The sequence below is a fragment of the Symphodus melops genome (genome assembly GCF_947650265.1).
Source record: "Symphodus melops genome assembly, chromosome: 18".
Classification (NCBI taxonomy): domain Eukaryota; kingdom Metazoa; phylum Chordata; class Actinopteri; order Labriformes; family Labridae; genus Symphodus; species Symphodus melops.
The window spans coordinates 22,123,351-22,147,199 of record NC_136708.1 but is presented as its reverse complement, the minus strand read 5'-3'; the positions used below and the strand labels follow the sequence as shown (position 1 = coordinate 22,147,199).

Here is a 23,849-nt window from a genome sequence, read left to right as displayed (position 1 = left end):
ATTTTTACCACAAGCCCATCAAAGGTTAAAATTCTGACGTGTTTATTTAACATTAACAGTGAAGGGCAGATGGCTTAGCGGTGAGGTCACGCCCCATGTACAGAGCTTATAGTCTTCAAAGCTGGTGGGCCAGGTTTGAGTCCAACCTGCAGCTCCTCATTCCTGAATCTCTCTTTCTCTCGGCACAAAGACTGAAAATAAATCTTAAATAAAAACAATAACATTAAAGCATGTAATAATGCATCTTTATGGCATTTTAATAGCTATGGATCAAAAGGCTCAATAGCAGCTTCTTCCTCCAACGGGCAGTCAGTCCCACTTTCCCCGGTGAGACGCCCATGGATCTATGAGGGTCATAAACTTCATGTGTAATATTTAGTTTAACATAATGATTGAAGTGTTTGTAAAGCAGCACTCTGATGATGATCGCTCATTAAAAACAAACATCATGTGTGAAAAACTAGCTTTGTGGTTTCAGACTTTATTTCATTACTGTTGTCCTCATGTGACCTCTAACAGTCTGGATTATAATTTTAAACACTTACATCCTTTTATCTCCGTTAAAGTCTCAATATTATCCCATTTTAAGAATATGTTTGTCCTAACATTTGTTCACAGAGTCCTCACCAACCTAAACTATGATTAATGTCAGCTACATGGTGTTTGTAGAAACACAGAGATCATGGCAGCAGGGAAGCTCGTGTGAAGTGGGACACGTCCGGTTCATGTTGGATTATTGCTTGGCAAATGGCGCCATCTAGTGGTCAGATTTGACCTTTACTTTAGGCACTATTTGAGTTCAAGTTCACTTAAACTGTTTGTCTTTCAGTCTTCATGCAGTTTTCCTCGAAAGTGTCACCCCTTATTCTTCGATCATAACCAGTACGAGGTCAACAGACGTTTATCAGCCCGATTTTATTTTTGAAATTATGACCGGAAGTGGTCTTTCTTTATGAAAACTTGACGTAGGAGTTGTAGGTGAAAGTGAAACTAACATGCAGTTGGGGTTTAAGGGGAAAACCGTTCAAATAACTCGACTTTCTTCGTGAGGAAACGAACAGAGAGCTGAACGTGAGGACAAACAGAACTAATAAAAACATGACGAACTTCTCTACGATCTACAAACTGAGCCTGCTGGCTGCTTTCTGCCTGCTTCAAGGTAAACGATCTGTTTAGATCATATCTGTCTTTTTATTTCAGCATATGTGACGAAGAGCTGCTTAGGCATGATAAAGGGATCAAATTAGACTTGTGCGTTTTTAATTTCTGCAGTCTGGCTGCTTGTGTCGTCGTGTAATCAAACTACATTTAAGCCTTTTTAACTTTACATTTCAGCCCTTTAATATGAAGTATTTTAAACATTAAGTCTGTTATTCGTGAGGTTTATGGGCCGACTTTGACATTTGACTCGGTAACTTTGTAAAATGTATAGATTTATTTTGTATTCAGCATATTTTATATTTTACAAGTTGAGCGATATTTCTGTATCGGGTGCGCATGCGCAGTAGCACCCTCTAGTGGCCAAACTTTATAATGAAAAGCACCACGGTGTCCACAGACTCATCAGTCATATATCTGTCTAAATTGCTGAAATTCACACAAAATAGTCAAAGAGAAATTGTATTTTTAGACAAATCCATAATGCTCCCTGATCCTTACTGTGTTTTTAAATAAATAAATATTATATTTCTTGTTTTCTCTGAAGCGGCCAGCAGCAGCTGTCCCGTGTTGGAGTGCTGGTTTGTGCACGAGAAGGGTCGAGGAGGTTTAACTTCAGCCGGAAACCAGGAGAAAACCCTGCTCTACATCTCACCTGATGAACACGGACACCCTGAAGAGTCTCAGAGAGCTTCATCCGACTCCGACAGAGTCATCTTCATTACAGGTGAGTTACAAAATGAAACCCTGAACAGGAAGTGTACCCGGACTGTTAGCTAGATTATTAGATTCACATTTCTGATTTTAAGATGTAAAACATATGCTCTCTCTCCGACGTGTAATTTACTGATATTTTGTGGCTTATTTAGTATCAAATACAATACAGCAGCTATTAAAGACGTATTTTGCACTTTTTGCATACTGCATTCCATAAAGCAGGTTTTCTGTTTGGCATATTAAAGTAAAGTAGGATTTGATTTCATTGGTATTTTTTTTTACATCTCAAGTGGAAACTTTCTCTCATCAGTTTCCAATGAACAGTAAATGGACTTCAGCTGGTTTAGCACTTTTTAGAGGGGTCATTTTGGGGTCTTCGACACTTCGACATGTGGCTGCAGGAAGTTGCGATCGAATCCCCGACCTTGTGTTTCATCTGTCTGACTCGTCTTCCCTCAGATCCTGCCGGCACTCTCTGCCAGCCGTCTCTGAAGCGGCCCCAAGGCTCGGCCAAGAAGCCTCAGTGTGAGATCAACCCGTTCCTGCCGTACCCCTCCGACCTCAAATGGGTCGCTGCACTCACAGAATCCGCCCTGAGCCCCTTATACCTGCAAGCTGATTGGATCACAACCTCTCATCAGGACTTCAATCAACAGCGGACCGTTTCCAGCATCATGCGTGCGGCCACAGGAGCCCAAGAGCACAAAGGTAGAGATTTGTGACGCAGAAGAGAAGTGGACATGAAGGTGTTATGTCGTCTGACTCTGTCCTCCTCTCTGTCTGTCTCCTCAGTCATTTTGAGCGTGACCAGTAAAACGCTCTCCGTTCACGCCAGACTTGGGGAGCCGGTGCAGCTGGACTGCAGCTACTGGGTGGACCCCTCCTCTCCTCTGTCCGGGTCTGGTGTCGCCGTAGAATGGCGATACCAGTTCAGAGGGGATGGACGACTGGTCCTGGGGTACGACGGCAAAACGGACCGCGTGGCCGATGCACGAGAGGAGGGCGCCACGCTGGACTTTGAGGGTCTGCACAAAAAGGGAAACGCCTCCCTGATCCTGCAGGAGGCTAAAGTGCGTCACTCGGGGATGTACATCTGCACAGTGTACCTGCCGTACCTCGTGGCCCAGGTGGCGATGGAGCTTGAGATTGTTGGTGAGGAAAAGATCAACAAACACTTTACAGTTGTATCAAGAAGTGTCTCAAACAGCCCTGCTGAAAATCTGAACTCTCCCTTTAAGTCTTTATGCAAAACAAAAAAGAATTCTGTCACAGCCTGTTTCAGTTTATATTCACAGCTCTGAAACAAATTAACCCACTCTACTCGACTTCCACCCAGAACCTCCATCCCTCTCCATCTACCCCTCTCCCTTGCCGCTCACCGTCCCCGGGCAGACTTTGACGGTTCAGTGTGAGGCGTCTGGTTTCGCGCCGCTCTCTCTGGAGCTGAGCTGGGAGTTTAAAGGTGCAGACGGGAAGTCCAGGCCTCTGGAGTCCAGCAGCGTAACGGGGCACAGGCAGGCCTGGGACGGGACCTTCAGCCAGAGCTCTCAGCTGGAGCTCGACACCAACAACCTGGACCTGGACCTGGGCCGAGGCGGGGAGGTCACCTGCGTGGCCGTCCATCCTGGAGGCACGCGGCGGGCCAGCGTGACCCTCAACGTCATCGGTAAAGTGGATGAAGAGAGATTTCAAGCTCTTCTGGTGACGTCGTCAAAGACAAATATCAGTCTCTGGTTTTTAAATGTTTTTGCTCAATAACAAAGAAGAAGAATAAAGCAGCTCGGCAAGATAATTAATGAATCAGCAAAGTCAGTTTATCTAATATAAGAGCACGTAGAGTTTGGTTGTTATTATTTACTTCTTAAGGCAGCAGGTCAGTAATCCAGCGTGCTGCTTCGTCTCTGTGTCGACATGTCCACATCTTTTACTCAGTGATCATATAGATTCATATTTGACACTTGTGATTAAAGCAGGAGAAATTTTAAAAAATCATATCTCCATATTTTAACTAGTTGTTGGTTAAATTAAATATTTTCTGTGTTAAGAAAAATAAATGAAGACTGGATTTGTGTTTTCTGACTCGCAGGGTTCAGCACTCCCTCCGTCGAGGACTCGATGGCGATGGTGGGTGTGGCACTGGTGCTCTACGGTCTCATCAAGTTCGTCTCTTGGACCTTCACCAGCTCAGGTAGAAAAATAAAAAATAAAAACTGAAACATTTTAAAGCTGCCAGTAATAAAAAATAAATCACTCTTTAGTTTAAGAACATTTTAAAGCTGCAGCAGTTTGTTTTGGTTTCATGCTGGAGCTCAAAGGATCGAAGAGTGGCACATTCTTCCTTTAAAACTTCAAGTATTTAAAATGAAATATTTCATTTTCATTCAGTGTTTGACTTTGTGTTTTATTTGACTGTCCATAGGACCAGATGAGACTGATGAACAACAAAAGGTAAAGTTACTTTTCACACAGTTAAACTCAACATCTGTCCTTCTGAATATCTTTACATGTTCACCTTTAATAACTCTGGATCTGCTCCTGTGTTCACGTGTCTCTGAGTGTGTTGACAACAACAACTGTCCACTTTTTCTTCTCTCACAGAAAAAAAATTAAAGAAGAAGAATGAAGTCGTCCGATGATGAAACAACAAACCTGCTTTTTTTTTGGGGGGGGGGAGGTTTTTAAATTAATTGCTTCATGCCGGCAGCTGCATCTTTTTTTAGAGCTAGCATTGTTTTATAAATGTTGTTTTTGTTTTAATCAGATCCAGACAGAAGTCATATTGAGCCCATAGACTGTATGAAGGATAGCGGACCTCCGTCTCCTGGTCTCAGGAGGAGGCTGTCCGGTCACGGTCTATGATTGGGCTCAAACTCGCTCCGTTCTGTGTCGTTTGTTTCTTTCTCTCTTACTCACAAATAGAAATAAGGTTTTAGACGTAGTGGGATGAAGATGCAGGGGAAGACTTTTGTAAAGATGTACTCCCTTTCAAAACGCACGCCTGTTATCATTTTACAGTCATCCACATAAAAGAACACAGCTGTTATCTCTTACTGTTCACGGCCTCACAGAGTTCACACGCTGTGTTGTTCATGTTTGTCTCAAACACTGGAAAAGAAGAAGAAACCTACCGGAGGGTTCAAAATCCCAGCTTCAGTTCAAATATGGTACTGATGTAACTATGATCACTGAGGGATGAGTGTGTGTGTGTGTGTGTGTGTGTGTGTGTGTGTGTGTGCGTGTGCGTGTGCGTTTTGTAAATAAATTTAAAATAAAAGACTTTTTGGGGAAGATGGAAGGTCATTGTAATTGACAAACCCTCAACATGAATCCTGTCAGTTTAAATGAAGAGAAATCGTGTACATTCAGATTATTTTAATATAGATGTGTTTGTTGGCTTCACTATAGTCATAGTTAAGCTTCAGCTCTGCATACAGCTCGCTGCTCGACTAAACACTAAATAAAATGACCAGGTTAATTCCACTGCTTCTAGTTTCTTGTTTTTATTGTTCAAAGTAAAGGCCACTTCTCTTTGTACAAAGATATAACATTAAATATAAATTTAACAAAAAAAATAAGTAATTATAGCTTAATATTTAATATATAAGACTAAATAAGATATGATAATAGTGCAGTGGTGAGTAGTGCAAAAGTATTTTTAGTATTTACAATAGTGTGTAGATCATTTAAATAAAAATAGTATTTTACGTATATGTACATTCACAGTGACAGAGAGTTTAACTAAACGCTACCGAGGTGAAGAGGGAATCATCAAAGACAAAGATTTATAATTATATTCATAAAACTTTCCATAAAAATCAGTCACAGTATAAACGGGATGTAGTCCGTTTTAATAGGTTTATTTTGAAAGGATTTAACGGAAGTCTATCTTCGCTACGTGCATCGAACTTTACTGTACGGATGTAGTTCTTCCTTAAGGCCACTAGATGGCGCACGATACTGAATACACCACTACATAATGCTGAAACACGAGGAACAGGACGCCTAAAATAAACACAAAATATATTTTAACCGTTGTGTTGTTCACTTCAAACGTTGTCTTCATAAAGTGCAGCTAATGTTAGCAAGAGGAAGCCTATAAAACCTTTACTAGCTTTCACAGTTTGATAGAAGAAATGGAGAAAAAAAATATTTTGTCATAATTTGGTCAAGTTAATTAATCAGCGTGAACATTCACACCGGACGAATTGTTGAGGAGGATTTTTATATTTTTGAAACTTTACTGATCATGAAGGAGAATAAAATACTGAAACTTAGTTAATTTTAAGGTAAAAGTGTTGATAATAAACGTTTTCCACTTCTCTGAAGTCACGATGTTTTAATGTTTCTGTACAAGCTTTCACAGTTTGACAGAGGAAATCGATTTAAAATATTTAATTTAAATTTTTTTTTTAAATTTAATTTATTTAATTAAAAAAAAATATTTTATTATTAGTTTAATTCGGTCAAGTTAGTTAACCGGTGTGAACGTGAATAACGGGTTACTGGCTTTGGCGAATTGTTCAAGAGGATTCAAACTTACCTGTGATGTTTAGAATTGGCGTTAGAAACTTTGCTGACCAAGAGGGACAATAAAATTACTCGAACTCAATTAATTTCATGTAAATATATTAAAAAAACGTTGTCCACTTCTCGAAAGTCGCGTAATTGTGTCTGGAAAGGATGAGCTCGTATTCATAGATACATAAATCTATGGTCGTATTAAACGCAGTTGAAGCAACTATAAACGTAAATACACACTGCCCTCCTGTGGTCAAAGTGCGAAACGACACCAGTTTCCGGAAATGTAGTAGTAATACCGGAAATGGTGCTTTGTAAAAACATCTATCTTGACAGATTGGTGGTGCAGTAATTCTTTGTCCCGCTAATATAATAACAAAGCAAACTGTATCTAAACTGTTTATTTAACTATTGAGGAAAATGTATCCTTTAACAATCTTAAATGATATCGTTTAATTCACTGTAAAATCTGTTTTTTACTGTATGTAACCATATCATGAACAAACGCAAAACATTTAGAAACAAATATTTTACATAGTATTTATTACTTGTAAAGAAAAAGACCCACACACTACTTTTTTTTTGTTTCCTCAGAAAAATGAAAAAATAAAATAAAAAATAAAATAAATAAATACGCTGATGTCAGTTGGTCAACGGAAGAAAAGTCTTCCAATAGCTGTCGACATTACTTAGTGCGATAACTATCTGTTAGCCAATCAGAGGCGTCGATACTGTTTCGTGTTTAGCGGGTAGAGTTTCGAGCTCAGTGTGTCGAAGTTGACTCGTTTTGTTTTTAATAATCGGGAAGTGTTTGTGATTTAAAAATACGAGTTTCCAGAACAATCTTTTTTTAAAAATCTGAAGCCGACAACTGACGTCATAAAAACAAAATCACGCGGGATTTGATTTGTTTTTCTTTTTACTCACAATGCTAACTAGCTAGCTAATGCTAAGGGGAGCTAACAGGGAAAGCAGAATATTTAACGATGAAACGGCTTCCTCTTTTGTTGTGACGTCAACCTGCTCGTAAACAACAGGTCGGTAAGTTAGACTTTAAACACTACAGGATAGTTTTACCCTCTTTATGTCTTTATTTCAGTTTCAATGTTCCGCTTTGTATTTTATTGAACTGTCTCCTTAAAGATGGATCAGAACCGCATTATGGTTCTGTGACACACAGGGGGGACTTGTGAGGCACCAAGGTTCAGGAGGACCCCTTAAATGTAGAGCTTCTTTTGCCTACCAGGGTCGGTTCTGGACTCTGTTGGGACCACATCTGTCTCAGACCCAGCATGGGTCCACATCCAGCTCTCCGACATTTACTCTGGTTCTGATTGAGTCTGTGGGTTTTCACTGCCCCCCCCCCCCCCCCCCTTTCTCCAGGTCTTTGGTTGGCTGCAGGGTACAGATCTGTCCGGGTATTTAACTGTGGTACAAAGCCTCAGTGACGTTTCTGTTTACTGTTGTACAGGTGCCGGTTCACTTCCTGAGCCCTGCCGAGGTGTCCTGTGTGTGTGTGTGTGTGTGTGTTTTGGATGAAGTCGATCTTCTGTACTCAACGTTCCCCCGGTTTGATTTTTCTCTCTGCAGCAACGATAAACCTTTTGGATGGCGGTGGCTCCCACTTCGATGGCGGATAAGATCATTGTCCTCGACGACGACGACGAAGAGGACTCCCCTCCGCTGTCCCGCTCTTCCCCGTCTTCGCCTCGCGTCAAGTCCCTCAGAGTTCAGCAGGCGGCACCGACCCACATCACCCAGTCCCCGTTCGCCTCGGCGAAGAAGGACGCACACGTCCTGCAGGCGGAGAATCAGAGGTTGTTCACCGAGGTAAGAGTGTCGTTTCTGACAGCGTGGAGTCTTAAATACGACCACGACACGATCACACACCAGCAGAATAACTTTCAACAGACTCAGATCCTAGAAGCACGTGGTCATCGTCCACGGTTTTGTGTGTGTCCGTGTTTGATGACAGGGTGTGGTTTGATTATGTCAACTGATGTTTTAACTGAGTGTGAACTGGAAGAACCTGAATCTCTACTCCATGTGTTTGACTTTTCTGTGCTCCTCCCTCCTTGCCTCCTTCCTCAGTTACCTTGACTCCTTCTCATAGTGTCCTTCACTTCCTTCTCCTAGTTTGTGGAGCACTGCTCAGGTCCCACTAAGGACTGCCCAGAGGTCCTGACCTACCTTCAAGCCAAACATTCAAAATCCTCCCCGGACTTCCTGTCGTCCGTGGAGTTCAGGAACACGTTGGGACGATGTTTAACCCGCGCTCAGGCCCAACGCTCCAAAACCTTCGTCTACATCAACGAACTGTGCACCGTGCTGAAGCAGCACGCGGCCAAGAAGAGGCCCGCCCTCACCAAGGTGCAGTCTGGACCTTGTACCTCAACGTCGAGCTCTCCCCAGTCTACCTCTGCCACGCTCAAAAGTAAAAACACGACTAAAGAGGAGGAGGAGACGCTGACCTCAGAGCAGCCGTCCACCTCAGATCTGCACGAGGGCGCCGAGGACGCCAAACACGAGGAACAGGACGCAGAGAAAAAGGCGAACAGGGCGTCCAGGAAACAGGTTTGTGTTTAACAGTATGAGACGAGATGAACGTGATGATGATGAACTTATTCAGCAGCTATTCGGTTACCATGGAGATCTAAGTGTCTCGTAAAGTAGTTCAGCGTCACCTCCAAACTAACCGAAATATTCTCACAGAAATGACCTTTTGATTTCATGTGGCCAATCAGTGAGCAGCATTTCCTCTCGTGACGAGCTTTGAGTGCGAGCTAGAGCACGCAAGAGGTAGAGAGCGAGCAGGGAGACAGGGAGGCTGTGATTGGGTCATCAGAGAGCAGAGAGGCGTGTGATTGGTTCATCAGATTGGTACCTCGTAGCAGACATTGGTTGAAGTTTTTACAGACTTACAAACTGATACAGATGATGGATTTACTTTGATCCTTTTTCAGAGAACCTGAGTTATTAATGTCTGTCAGGACCTAAAGACAGTTTAAAACAGAAATGACCTTCCTTCCTTTCACACTATTCTGACATCTTTCTGCCTCTCAGATAGCGTACCTGGAGAAACTACTGAAGGTTTACAACGAGGAGATCTGCCGCCTGCAGCGTGCCGAGCTCGATTTGGACGACATGGGAACGGAAGACTCTACGTACATCCAGGAGCACAAACTGAAACGAAAGGTCAGGCTGGAGTCTAACGTGGCGTGGAGCTCCGTCGCTTGTGAAAAAGTTCAAATATACGGAGACGAGTTCAGGATGTGAATCTGTTTTCTATCAGGAGGACAGAAGAGAATCTGCTTTTGATTTATTCTCCTAAAAATCAGTTTCAGTGAACTTTGAAAAACCAAACAAACTTAATTCTTTTCATGTTACATTTGAACACATCATGCTGATCGACCTTTGCCCTCTAGTCATTTGACTGAGTTGACCTCAAACGCATCACAACTCTTTAAGCCAGTTAACTCTCTCTGATCCTGTCAAGTAATATCTTTAACTGACGGGACTTTCTGCAGAGTTTTACTACGGCTGCTCTGATTGGAGGAGGAAGGAGCCGCAGAGTTTTAAACCAAACAGTCAATGTAGCATTTTCACCATCAGTGACCGATCACTCGACTCGACGCTTGTATTAATAACGGAGCAGAGTTTTGATCCCCGTCTTGTTTGAAAATGCTGCTGAAAGCTGAAAACAAGAAAAGAGCTCTTACACCAGGTGGTGTCACTCACACCTCTCTCCGTCTTCTCCTCCAGATGATGAAGATTTATGAGAAGCTGTGTGAGCTGAAGGGCTGCAACACACTCACGGGCCGAGTCATCGAGCAGAAGATCTCCTACAAGGGCACTCGTTACCCGGAGATCAACCGGAAGGTAAGAGTGCACGCCACGCTGATAGGAGCAGGGCCGACGTCTATACTGTATAATCATATGAAAACGTAAAGCTGTGAGTATGTCCCTCATCCTTTGTGTCCTGCTGTCAGATTGAGCGTTTCATCAACAGTCCCGAGGCGCTGAAGAACCCTCCGGATTACCAAGACATCTTCCAGCAGGTTCTGCGCGCCAACGAGCGCCACAACCTGTGCCTGAGCAGGAAACAGCTGACCCAGCTCGCCCAGGACGCGTTCAGAGAGACCGCGAGACGCATGCATGATAGACGTCACCTGGACCTGGTGTACAACTTCGGCTCGTCCCTCACCGACCCCTACAAACCTGGTAAGACTTCGCTCACCCCCTGACCCCCCTGACCTCCCCCGGTGGCAGAAAGACGTCCTCTTCACCCTCCTCCCTTCTTCCCGCCTTAAAGCCACAGACCCGGCGCTGTCGGACCCCACGCTGCTGCGGAAGCTGCGCTCCAACAGAGAAGTGGCTCTGTCCCGTCTGGAGGAGGTCATCACCAAGTACGCCGTCAAACAAGAGGACCTGGAGGAGCAGGAGAGGGTCCGTCGACAGGAGAAGGACCGCAAGGACAAAGAGGTATGAGAGCTCCGAGCATCCTCTCCCTCCATACTTTCCAGAACCGGAAAGTTCTGTGACGTTGAATTCTAATCTCAGCAGGTTGCATTCGGAATACATGTAGATGTTTCTTCTCGCCCACTCAGACTCTGAATGTTGGATCAATAAACTAACGAGTCGGCTGTTTTAGGTCCCTCAGCTGACAACAGTTCGACCCTTCTCCCTAACTGACCAATCAGAATCAAGACGGGGCGGGACTTCTGTTATCAGCTTTGTCATTAACAGTGATGTAGAGAGTAATCTGACTCGTGAACAAACGAGGTGTGGAGCTGCCAGGATTCATTTCCATGTTTTCTTGATATGTCTTTGAATCAAAGTGAATCTTAAACGAGTCGACCCAACGAACTCTGAAGTACTCTGACTCTGAGGTCGTGGGCGCTGCGTTGACCGACAGGCCCTGAAGCAGCCACTGCTGATAGAGAGCCGAGGAACATGATGATCACGTTACTTTTAGAGTCTGACGAATGTTTTCCTTCTCTGTCCCCCCCCTCACACACACACACACACACACACACACACATTTCTCTCAGGGTCACAAATCAGAAAAGGAAGAGGAAAAAAACGAGGCCAACGGAGTGAAAGAAGAGGAAGAAGACGAAGAGGAGGAGGAGGAGGAAGATGAAGAAGATGATGAATCTTCAGATCCAGACATTGAGGAAGAGATTCAGGCCAGCACTCAGCAGGAAGGACCGGGTAAACACATTTACTTTAGAAAACTTTAGGAAGTTTTTAAATATTCCGTCGATTCTCATCAAACTCGGTGTTGAATTTAAGAGTTGACAGATTTGATTGTTGCAGCTCCAGTTTAATATTTCATCGTTTCCTGTTTTGTAGACGATGAGGTGGAGGAGGACGAGGAGAACGAGGAGGCAGGGGACCAAACCAACAGAGACGATCAGACGGACATGCAGTCGGGAGTTTCAGCGGGGGACGAAGAAAACCCAAAAGAGGACGATGAGGATCTGGCCACAAGTGGACTCAGTCCTCTGTCTGATGAAAGCGTGTCCCAGATATCTCCGCTGTCTGACATGCCCTCCCCCAGACACAGCCCCAGCCAATCAGAGCCAAAGCAGTCTAACGACCACGTGCCGCTGTCCAATGGTAACCTCACAGGATTAAATGAGCCCGTGGACTCCTCCAATCAAGTTTCAGTCGTGTTGGTCAGCACGAGCAAAGTCTCTACGAAGCCCTCGGAGGGCTCCCCCGTAGCAGCCAATGGGGTGTCTCCGTCACCGGATGTCATGATAGAGAGTTGTGAGACGCACACAACGACCGGCACGTCTCCGCCGCCAAGTCCCCGAGCCACGAGGGCCCGGAAGAGAAAGAGAGACGGTTCACCTTCAGAGACGTCCAAGAAACGCATCATCATCCACGACAGGTAAGGTGACATCATCGGACACGCCTCCAGTGGATTTTCTACTTGTCTCCATCAAGTCAACATTTGTTGTTTCTGCTGTTGATCCCTCTCTCTCTCTCTCTCTCTCTCTCCCTCGCTCGCTCGTCCTCAGTGAGGTAGACATCCCTCTGGACATGGGCGTTTATAGCTGCAATTCTCCGCAGCAGGCCGAGTCCACCCGAGCAGACACTCCAACCCAGGAGAGAGTCAGCAGCTCCCAGATGACCCCGCCTCCCAAGAAAAACAAGGTGGGGGTCACATGGGGGGGGGGGGGTTAGTTTGTTGAATGGAGGTCAGATCATATCTGATGTGTTTAAGGTAGGCTGGGAATCTAAACGCTCATTGGCTGTCGCGACAGTCAGCTGTTTATAGAAAGAAAGAAATCTGTGTAGATGTTCGTCTGGTTTCCATGCCAACGCCAGCCCGCTGCTACACGATTGGTCGACACTGACTCTGACTACAAACACTTAAAAAAGGAAACGATAACGTATAGCTGGACACGTTCCCTAACTGTTCGTGTGTTTGTGTTGGCAGGTCAACGTGGCCACGCAGTGCGACCCCGAGGAGACCATCGTCCTCTCAGACTCGGACTGACCTGGCGCTCTCCCGCAGGACTCCTCCCCCTCTTTTTTTGGAAACTCCTTTTCACACAGAGCGTCTTCGCCTGCTGGACGGTGAAGACTTGTTGACGCTCAATCTGTGTTTTCTAAATCAGGAAATCAACGTGAAGTTTCCATCGTAGCAGCCTTTCACTCGCTGTGAGCGACGGGGGAGAACGAGGAGTCCAGACGAGTGATTCTGACTCGAATAAAAGAATCACTTTCTGAAAGGAAGCTGCTTCGCCTGGATGAGTTCTTGGGGAGACAAACATCAGGGTTTTGGCGCTCTTTCTTGGAGGATTAAATTGTGAACTTGGACTTTAGTTTGTGTGCTTTGGGGAAAGATACCAGTGCCTGGAAACATGAACTGTGCAGCGGGACGTGCGGTTTGTTTTCTCGGACACTCAACCGGCGCCGCCTGCGTTAGCTGGGCCGCCTGTTTGTTTACATTTTTATATCTTGATCCAGTTTTTTTTTTTTTTCCTCTAAAAAGGAACGGGGAGCGGTTCTTTGTACGGGAAGAAATGTGATGATTTTTACTGTTTTATTTGCCGTAGATATTTATGCTTTGAATCAGTCAGCTGCATCGACCTTTAACTTCCTTCTCGACACTTTTCTGGTTTTAAGGTTTGTAAAGAGTCATTTTTATTCGGAGATCTTCCTGCTGAAGCTCAGAGGTTTGGTGGTGGTTGTTAGTTTGAATCAAAGGCTGTCTTTGCAAACGGACGGCGAGCCTCAGACTCCTCCTGTTGAACGGGTTGAAGCCAACATCGACGTCCAATCAGAGCGTGTGTAGCGGGGACGCGCTGGACGAGCGTCTGTGATGGCGTCTAAACGCTCCTCAGCAGAACAGATTCTCGTCTCGCTCTGAAGCTGACACTCCTGCGAATTTTCTGTGTGTTAGATTTGCTGCTGTAATCCGCTAATCAGCACAGCAGGAGCCTCATTGGTCGACAGAGCTGTCAATCAGGACATCGTATAACGTTTAGACAGCATTAAATAACTGAGAATGAAGCACATGCACACTGAAGGGCGTAATTAAAAACAATCATGTTACAGAAAAATGTATCTGATGTGCATTTTGATTTCGTAGTTCTGTTTGAGGAGGCGGGGCTTATGATCTGCCAATCAGCAGGAGGAGCTCGAAACCTTTTGGCATGCCTCGAGGCGACGTGTCCGTTTCTTATATAGTCTTTGGTTGGAATGACAGGCAGAAGATTTACAGACTTCAAAAACGTAGATCAGAATTTCTCCCGTCACCAATAAATCTACTGAATTAATTGATCAGGTTTATCGTTTGTTGTTGCTCCGTGCCAAAGGGATCAGCGTTCAGCACCGGACGTGTTCCCACATCGACGACTTCTTTCTCCCTTTTCCACACTTGTGTTTTTCTGTCACGTGTGAAACGATCGCACAAAACGAGTCAAAGTAACCGGATTGTAATGAACAGTCTTAGAGGAGATCCTTCTTCCCGACTCGTTTCTTTCAAACTGTCGTGATGATGCAGAGATCTGATTTCAGGTGTCTCCTCCTGTACGCTGGGCTTTCAGATACATTCTCCTATGATTTGCTCTTAACATGGCGTGTTGAATTTGAGAAATGAGATTTTATTTCCACTTCTGTGTGTGTGTGTGTGTGTTGTCCTTTTGATTTATTTCTTTTCCTCCCTCTCAGAGTCGATGCAGATATTTGACCAGCGCAGGTAAAATGACATTTTGGGCCAAACTGTCTTTAGAGTAAGTAGAATGTAGTTCTTGTGGCTGCGACGTGTCAGAGGAGTGATCATCATTCACTGTGAACTTTTCCTTTTTTTGATAATAAATGATACTTTTTTACTATCGGCCTCTGTGTGTGTGTGTGTGTGTGTGTGTGTGTGTGTACTGTGTGTGTGTTACTTCCAAACAATCCGCTCCGTGAACAGATCAGTCCTGGTCGGATTTAGATTTCTGTGTTTCCACAGCGGCGGCGTCTTGTTGTTTGTAGGGAGAGCAGATCAGGTGGCGTTGTGGGTCATCAGCGTAACGATATTCCACGTTGGTCGATGACGTGGCTGGAGAGAGGCGGCGTGCGCCGGGCCGAAGACACATCCTTTCTATATACAGAGACTTTAAAAGAGATTAAAAACAGAGGATTTTTCTCACCAAATAATTTATTAATGTTATTTTGATACAGGGCCGAGGTGAACATCGATGTACTGTAGTTAACATTTAATACCCACACAGGATTTACATGAACTGTGACAACTGTCCCTTCCTGTTCAACAATCAACTGGTCATCAGAGGTCATGAAAGAAGTCGTGAAGACGTTTCAGAAATGCACAAAAATAACAACAAATATGTGAAAGTCTTTTCCAGCAGCAGCGCGTAGCTCAAAGGCAGGGTCGGTCATTTTCAAAAACTAGCATGATGTATAAAGTAGAAAGCCACGCCCCCTCTCCATCTGAAGCCACGCCCCTTTCTCCAGAAGAGGACCTCAGCTCATCTCTTTATTGTGTAGAAACGACATCGTCTCACGTCTTGCACTTTGAGTGCGAGCTAGAAGCACGCAAGAGGTAGAGAGCGAGCGGGGAGACAGGGAGGCGTGTGATTGGTTCATCAGATTGGTACCTCGTGGCAGACATTGGTTGAAGTTTTTACAGACTTACAAACTGATACAGATGACGGATTTACTTTGTTCCTTTTTCAGAGATCAGGAGTTATTAATTTCTGTCAGGACCTAAAAACAATTACTACTAAAATCTTGAGGAAAAAAAAAAAAAAAAGTGAAATGACCAACCCTGCCTTTATGAAACCAACTATTATGATTGGTTATTTTAAAGAAGATAGATAGATAGATCGATAGATAGATTGATAGATAGATACTTTATGGATCCCGATGGAAAAAGAAGACAAAAAGGCTTTCACAGAACCGGACTGATTGGGCCGAAAACAACAAACATAAAAACTCTCTTTGGTTTCGAGTCTGGCGCTCCTGAAATCCTAGTTTAATGTTTTATGTTTTTTTTTTTTTTGGGGGGGGGGGGACTCTTGTTCTTCATCATGTTAAAGTCCTTAACTTCCTCTTCTTAACCTCAAACACATGTAGTCTGTTCAGAGTTAAAGATACCTGCCTATGTCGTTAGTATCAGCTCTTGCTATGGTTACCACCAGTTTAGTACATCTTGTGCCCTAATATTGATGACCGTGCTGAAACAAAAATAATAAACACTTATTTAAAGTATTTTACATAAATCAAACGTTTAGTGACATAATTAATTTGTGTTAAACGAGTCAATTTAAACGCTGATAAGGCACATAAACACACGTGATAATGTCCCCACTATAACATAAACAACCTGTTCACAAACAAACAAACATCTGAAATGACGAACAACATGCACAATCTCAAGTACCTGACCTGTTCAGTTTGGTCCCTGAACGCATCACACAGCTCTCACAGTACTCTGAATTTCACACAGTCCCAGTAAACATACAGTATCTACAGCACAGAGCTCAACGTGTTGGTTCACCCCAGCGGGGGTCCAGGAGAGACGACACGGGGGGGGGGAGGTTTTCTTTTAATACAAGTTTTGTTGATTTAGTTCCAACGGCTGAAATCCAAACGTAACTTTATTTAACGGGAAGCGTGTTGCGTTCACATGAGCGAATAAAAATCTGCTCAATTTGTCTGACTTAACGAGACGATCTTCTCTGGAGTAAGTAAACGTTAAAGTAACGACACATTGAGTATCTTTAAGATCCCAAACAGACGATCTCACTCCGACCACTTCAAGCAGAAAACATGCTCGAGTGCCATCCAGCATTTAGATTTATTTGGGTTTTTGGGTTTGACACTTTGGGAGATAATCAAGTCTTCAGTCACCTCCGATCATACGAGACGCTTCAGGGACTCAAGACACCGGCAGGCATCGCTGAAAACACTGGATCCTAAAAGTGCAGCTGAGGCGTCGACCTTTATTTTGTAAATTAGGACGAAAAGCAGATTTTTATTTTGCTCATGATTAACTCTTCTGCGCCTCCTTCATCAAAGTCGACTTCTTCTGAGGAACATTTTAGGACTCTGAAGCTTATCTTTCAAACTGGTGCCTTCTGCACGAACAAGTGACCCGGACTACAACGACATTCACATCAAGAAAAACCAAACAGGAAGTGACCCAGACTGCTTCAAAATAAGATACAGAGTTTAAAATAAACGCTCACAAACATCTGAGAGGTCACGGCCTGTAACTGCTGAAAAGTGTTGCAGAATAAAAACATGAAGGAAAAATCGACTTTTTAAAAAAAACATAAAATGTCACCGTATGAAAAAAAAGAAAAGACTTCTTTGTGTGTGTGCGTCAGCTTTTGAGGATTTCTTTAGAATGAGGTCCCTAGCTTGTTTCAGGTGAGGTAAGCTTGTAAACACACTATACACTGTATAGCTTAGATAGGAGACAACATCTACCGTGAGGAGGTTTCAGAACACAGCTGATCGAGCGGCTGTGTTCATACCACCGTGTATAATCTTCATATTTACACCCATAATAAACAACGACACAGTGAGAGATTTCAAACTTCACTTTTGGACTTTTGTTTCTTTAAAAAAAAAAAAAAAAAAGTCAGCGAGTGTGGAGTTCAAAAAGCCAAAGTAAAACCTTGCGTGTGGATCTTTCTCTGTCCTCTTGTTAAGAAGATAAATATTGAACTGTTAAACTCCTAACCTTTGAGCAAGGCAGCCATGATGCATCCTTCTTAATCCACACTCTCAGTGTGTTAAACAGGAGAAGCGTTTTGCTTCCTCTCTTCAAACCCTGAACCGTGGAGTGCGTGCAGGTTCGTTGTGATGATGTTGAAGAACAATACGATAAGAACAGTCTCGTTTCTACTCTACTGACACGATAACGTCGCCACAGAAGAAGGTTAATTCACTTTTTGGTCTCCTGTCAACATAAACGACACGCCGACACCGAGCAAAGAAAAACAACGTCTGTGAAGATCCCTCTCTCTCGTTTTAGTGAGGCCACGTTTTGGAGGCAGGTTTCCTAAAGTGTTTGTGGATAGTTAGAGACGCCATCAGAACGACCACGACTTCACTTACTTTACGGCACAATGGTCAACAGTGGAATCTTGGGATGGCGTTGATTTATAAACACGGGCGGGTTCTTGTCCGACAGAGGCGACTTCACAAAGATCATCACTGCTTGTTGGCGGGTAAAAAGTGCTTCACTTCCTCCAAGTTTAAAACGCTGTAAGAACCGGGGGACGTGATCGCCCCCTGCTGGACAAAACACACACTTTTGGTTTAAGTCACGCTACTGTCATTGGCACTAACCTCGCACACGTCTTCATCGCACACACTTCGACCCAGCCCCAGTCCACCGAACATCCCTGATCCCTGACCTGGACTTGAAACCACCCCTAGAAGCGCCCCTGTGGCGGCCATGTTGTTGCTCACGCTTCCTGCGGCTGAGACGCCGCCGTGCTGCGGCGACAGAACGGAGCCCGTGAGATGCGATGAAGTAGACACGCCTCCTCTTCCTCCCAGCATGCCTCCCTGTCCTCCGTCTCCTGCAGACAGCAGGAGTTGAGGAGGGGACATCAAATCTTGCCCGTCGTCACTTCCTCCTCCTCCTCCTCTCCTCCCTCCCTCGCTGCCGCTCCCTCCTTCGCCGCCGTCTCCCAACCCGCCGCGCCTCTCGCAGTGCGAGCGGTGCCTCATGAAGCTGTCTCGCCACATGAACTTCTTGCCGCAGCCCAGGCAGTCGTACGGCTTGAGGCCCGTGTGCGTCTTCATGTGCTCCGTCAGGTGATGCTTCATCTTGAACTTCTTGGAGCACACGGGGCAGTGGAAGGGCCGCAGGTCCAGGTGCATGTTGATGTGGCGGTCTCTCATGCTCTTGTGAGTGAACGTCTTCCCACAGTGGCACATGAATACTTTCCCTGAACCCCCCGTGCTGCTGGCCCCGCCCCCACTCCCGCTCCCCATCCCCCCACCGTCCAAGCCGTCAGCTCCCAAACCGCCCTGCACCGACAGGTGCACCGCCCCGTGCTCCAGACCGGCTCCTTTAAAAGAGGCTCCTCCCATCATACCGCCTGTCAGACCCAGGGGCGGGGCCGAGGCGTCCAGAGAGAGACCGGAGGCCTGGCTGTAGAGGAGGATCTGGTTCCCCTGCATGTCAAGGGGGAAGAGCTGAGTCCGGGCTGAGGCTGCAGACTGGACCTGGCCCAGCAGCGCTGACACAGCACGGTTGGCGCTCTGGCTCTGACCGGCGGCGCTGTCATGAAGATGCTGAGCCAAAGTCTGCTCCATTAAACTGCCTTCAAACTTGAGGTAGTCCTCTGAGGAGTGACAGTAGTCCACCTGCAGGGGGACAGGTGAAGGGTTTGAGACTTTCTCATTTTTAAAACCAGACTGAAACATGTCGACGAGTCTCTCAGTTGGACTTGTAGAAAGAAGGTATCTAAACATTATTTATCTATTCACTCTAAAAACTCTGTTCCTTTGTAAATGTGTTAAACAAAATACCAGGATGTTGACGGTCTCAGCTCACCTGTGAGTCCAGCTCGCTCTCGGCTCGCCCCCCCAGCTCGGCTGAGAGGCTCCTCACGTTGGAGATGTTGAAGTCGCTTCTCTCCCTCTGCCTGGCCAGCTCCATCTCCCTCTCCTCCTCTTCCTCCTCGTCTTCTCCTCCTTCCTCTCCAGACACCACGATCAGGTCGTCGTCCTCCATCCGCTCGCTTTTCACCACCACCCACTGTTTACGAGGCATGATGCTGGGCTGACTGTACGCCGGACGCTTCTGAGGTGGCATCGCCGTTTCCTCGCCGTCCTTCAAATCAAGATAATCTGAGTTAGATTACAGACCTGATGTTTCACAGATCTGGATTAGCAGCATGCTAACGTTCTGATCGTACCCACCTGATAGGACGACACTCCAAAGCTGTCGCTGACCCCGACTTCCTGCTCCGACAACGAGCTCATCTTCTTCCTCCTGCCGCTCCCTCCTCCTCTTCCTCTCTTCCTTTGGTGGTACAACACCTCCTCCTCTTCCTCCTCCGCTTCCTCCTCCTCTTCCTCCACCAGGAATCCTTCCTCTCCTCCAGAAGGCGTGCAGTAGCTTGGGGTGTTGCTGGCCCCGCCTCCATCCACTGAAGCTCCTGCGGCGGCGCCGCCGCTCCCGTCCCGGGGGCTGAAGTAGTTGGTGCTGCTGGGAGATTGGCTCTCGCTCGCTGATGGCCGGCTGGGAGGCTGGGAGGCGCGCTGCGGCTCGATGGACCCGACCTCTTGGGCTTGTCCAGAACCAACGCCACCGTTGCTCACAGCTCTGTTACCGCCACCTGCTTCAGTGTCCCTGCTGCTGCTGCTGCACCCGGGGTTCGCTGACCCTTCACCTCCTCTGACGCCCGCTCCATCCTGCACGCCGCCACCTCCGCCGCCGCCGCCACCACCACCTCCCCCGCCACTCCCTGCTCCGGCGCGGCCCTCCTTCAGCAGCTCGGTGCATTTGTCCACGATGTGCCACATCTGCAGCACGCTGCCCACCGTGAGGTAGTTCACTATGTCCTCGCGCAGCATCCGGAGCTGACCGGTGTAGGCGCAGCTCAGCACGCTCTCAAACGCCAACGGGTCCATGACAGCAGGGATGGAGACCGTGGACATGTTCTTCAGTAGTACCTGTGGATCAGAGAACAGAAGCAGATGTTTTTAACATTTCAAGCCTCTCACACAAGCCTCCAATAGGATCAGACACAACTCCCCCACCTGGTCATGGAAATAGGGCGAGGAGGCGGCCAGGACGCAGCGGTGGGCTTTGAACACGTGTCCCTGGACGTGGATGGAGAGGTCACAGAGCCGGCCTTCTTCTCTCTGCCGGTTCAGACTCTCCAGCACCGAGGCCTGAGCGCCGGGGAAGCACACCTGCACCACCGAGCCAGATGTGCCGCTGGGAGCTGAGCTGCTGCTGCTGCTGCCCACTTCCACGGACAAGGACTGCATCTGAAGAGGGAACGACACCTTTAGGAGGTCAACTGTCTGATAAAAGAATAAACTCCCTCTCGTTTAGTTTCTGTTTATCTGCAGAGTTGATTCTACTGTTCGGTCTTCATCACACGGCGGCGTGCGTGGGACTCAGAGAGCACACAGACGGATCATGCAGAGGGAACAGATGCCAATCAAGGAGGCAGTTGAATTGATTTGCCCCTTTTGTTTCCAGGAAAAAAGACTCTTGATTTACCCAGAATACACTGCAAACGAGTCCTACTTGAGACAGCGGCGTGCAACTGGAAACCTTTAAGTGTCTGACCGACGTCTTTGTTCGAGCTCAGGCACAGAGTTCGTCTTTGTGCAGCACGATGCACCGTCAACAACATGCACAGTGTTCAGATCTGCAGCCTGATTACAAATCAAATAAAAACCCATCCCAGCTAAAAGTCTGTTTCACCAGCCTGATGTCGCCGAACCCGTTTATTTCTCATTTATTCTGATCAATTCAGACTTCTGCGTGTGTATTGCAAAAGCTCATGTTGTGATTAAACGTGCAGCTGGAGTTTGTAAAAACGTCGTTATGAACAGTGAAGAACATGAGTATAAGAACACCCTGCAAGTCCTCCCAGCTAGGAGTCATGGAGGGTCTGACATGTTTATTGAAGGTGCATTTCCACTGTGAGGTGTGAGGCGTCTTTAACGAGCTCAAACAGGTGACACTAATTTAGATTACTAAGTGGAGGAGAGGTGGAGTATTTAAAGGCAGAGTAGCGGGTCTTTATGAATTGTTGCTGATTGGCAGGTGTTCAAATACTTATGTGCGTCAATAAAATACAAATAAATTATTTAAAATTCATACAATGTGATTTCCTGGTTTTATTTTGTAAATTCTGTCTCTCACAGTGGAAATGCACCGACGCTGTAAATTACAGAGAAAAGTGGGAGAACTTAAAAGATCACTGGGTTTTCACAAACTTCTGTTCCTCGCTGTATTTCTTATATAAATATTCTTTTCTGACATATATAAACACGTTGTTCTTTGCTCCTGTAGAGCACTTTGAATTATCTGGTACGGTGGCTGGGAAGTGCAAACCAAAGTTAAACTTTTGCAAAGCTTGAGACAAATTAGATTTCTGTTGGTGAAACGTTTTTATAATTTAATAAAACAAGACTTTAACGAAGGACAAAATACATTTACGTTTTATTAAATACATTCACAAGAGGTTGAACACTTTGATAAGTCCCCGCACACACAGACGACAGTGTCAATTCTTTCGTTTTAGAAGAACAACTACGTTAACGGTTTTAAACTGACAAACATCCTTCAGTCTCCTGAAACTCTGTGAAACACATTTCACACAGTCCTGCTTCTGCTTCTTTTGGGTGACAGCACACGCTCTCGTTTATTTATCAGCAAGAAACCACTTCCATGTTTTCATACACTAAAGAGACTGCCTCAGCTTTCAATCACACAGCCACTCAGATGGACACCTGATGCATTCATGGGCTCCTCGGATGGTCCCAGTTTCTGAGTTGGGAAACAACAGCAAACATGGTGGACGCCACAGAGACGTTAGTGAACGTCTCTGTTAGAAGTTATATTTCAGTGAAAATGTAAATGTACAATAGAGCATGAGCAGGCTGTCACAACCCGGTTCTCAAGGCCTGACGACACCACGGGAAACGTCTGGCTTTAACGAAACAGTTTTAAGGTTTATTAACAGAACACAACAACAACAAAGCAACAACACGCTCTTTAATTCAGGAGCTGCTGTCATGCTGAGAATGGATGAGAGAGGGAATCATAGATTGACGGCCCAATCTTAATTAGCCTACACCTGGGAGACTGACCGTGTCTGTCCAGGTGTGGCAGGAGAACAGCAACCTGCGGGGACACAAACAGAAGGACAAAACACAAACAGCAGGTGCTGCTACTCCCCAAGAGAGTTCATCATTATTCCATCATCAGCCAGGGAGGAGTTCAAAGGTCACAATAAATGTCCCATATATTGATTTAAGAAAAATAACACTTAAATGGTCCCAAGCTTTGTCAAAGTGTTTCACACTTTTTTTTTTTTTTTTGCACATCCAATCCACCATAACCAGATATCTGAAAGGTAATATATATAAAATAAACTTACAGTGTGTCTTAATTGTATTCATGAGCGACACGGGTTAAAGCCTATCATATTATTCTTCAAGTAATTATAGTTTGGAAAAAAAAAAAAAGATCAAATCAAGAGCACAGTTTTCTACTTTACAGAGACCTTGAACGCATCATTTTAATATTTACAGTCTGTGGGGAGAAAATCAACAGCTGGAGTGAAAACACTTTCAGAAAATAAAGTAGAGAGTTGACAAAGAGGCCCGCCTAGTTGTGGACATGTGTTACCTCCTCCAGGTCTCCTTTAGACCAGAGAAAAGGTTTAAGGACCGTCCCGGCTCCAGACTCTCATCACCCCCCCTTCAAGATGTGACGTTAGCATCAATGCTAATGTTAGCTCAGACGGCTGGCTTCGCAGACCGGAAGCCCCTCCGGAAGGTTTAAAACTCACCGTGTTTAGTTGACACTGCAGCCTTTAACGGTACAGTCTGTGACCGAGCTGCCGGCCCGGTGTCCCGCCGGTTCGTCCAGGCTCTGAAGTTTGAGAACCATTTTTCCAAAATGTTCTTCCCATCAGAGCGACCCTGCAGCGGCAGACAGCGACGCGTCCCCTTTAAGAAGCTTCCAGACAGACCAGAGCTCGGCCGACAGGAAGTACTTTAAATAATATAATAAATATATTAACTCATATAATAAATATATTAAATAATATAAATATATTAAATAATATAATAAATATATTAAATAATATAATAAATATATTAAATAATATCATAAATATATTACATAATATCATAAATATATTAAATAATATAATAAATAATAAATACATACATTAAATGAATAACATATATATTAAACAATATAATAAACA

At 45.2% G+C, this 23,849-nt stretch overlaps 3 protein-coding genes and 1 long non-coding RNA gene across 5 annotated transcripts; 2 read left to right on the top strand and 2 right to left on the bottom strand.

Moving 5' to 3' along the window:
* Positions 1–796: 796 nt before the first annotated feature.
* Positions 797–5,355, top strand: tapbp.1 (TAP binding protein (tapasin), tandem duplicate 1). Its single transcript, XM_079367509.1, has 8 exons — positions 797–1,159; positions 1,706–1,885; positions 2,335–2,583; positions 2,668–3,027; positions 3,212–3,541; positions 3,962–4,063; positions 4,295–4,323; positions 4,474–5,355. The coding sequence occupies exons 1-8, from the start codon at positions 1,099–1,101 to the stop codon at positions 4,483–4,485; spliced, it is 1,323 nt and encodes a 440-aa protein (XP_079223635.1). The 5' UTR covers positions 797–1,098; the 3' UTR covers positions 4,486–5,355.
* On the bottom strand, positions 4,544–6,750 carry LOC306839040. Its single transcript, XR_013781148.1, has 2 exons — positions 6,416–6,750; positions 4,544–4,980 (listed from the first exon to the last, which is right to left on the bottom strand). It is a non-coding gene; the product is annotated as an uncharacterized lncRNA (long non-coding RNA).
* Positions 6,751–6,889: 139 nt separating this feature from the next.
* daxx (death-domain associated protein) lies at positions 6,890–13,227 on the top strand. 2 transcript variants are annotated; one of them, XM_079367506.1, is made up of 11 exons: positions 6,890–7,430; positions 7,984–8,223; positions 8,530–8,967; positions 9,457–9,588; positions 10,156–10,272; positions 10,383–10,614; positions 10,706–10,875; positions 11,445–11,607; positions 11,749–12,292; positions 12,423–12,558; positions 12,845–13,227. In XM_079367506.1, exons 2-11 carry the CDS (start codon positions 8,002–8,004, stop codon positions 12,902–12,904), a joined length of 2,214 nt encoding a protein of 737 aa, XP_079223632.1. In that variant the 5' UTR covers positions 6,890–7,430; positions 7,984–8,001; the 3' UTR covers positions 12,905–13,227. The 2 variants fall into 2 exon arrangements, with proteins under 2 accessions (XP_079223632.1, XP_079223631.1); XM_079367505.1 differs by having other exon boundaries at positions 6,983–7,434.
* A 4,371-nt stretch (positions 13,228–17,598) lies between these two features.
* zbtb22b (zinc finger and BTB domain containing 22b) lies at positions 17,599–23,608 on the bottom strand. The gene is made up of 5 exons (XM_079368958.1): positions 23,427–23,608; positions 20,650–20,883; positions 19,807–20,562; positions 19,439–19,717; positions 17,599–19,248 (listed from the first exon to the last, which is right to left on the bottom strand). The coding sequence occupies exons 2-5, from the start codon at positions 20,881–20,883 to the stop codon at positions 18,190–18,192; spliced, it is 2,328 nt and encodes a 775-aa protein (XP_079225084.1). The 5' UTR covers positions 23,427–23,608; the 3' UTR covers positions 17,599–18,189.
* Between the last annotated feature and the right edge of the window lie 241 nt (positions 23,609–23,849).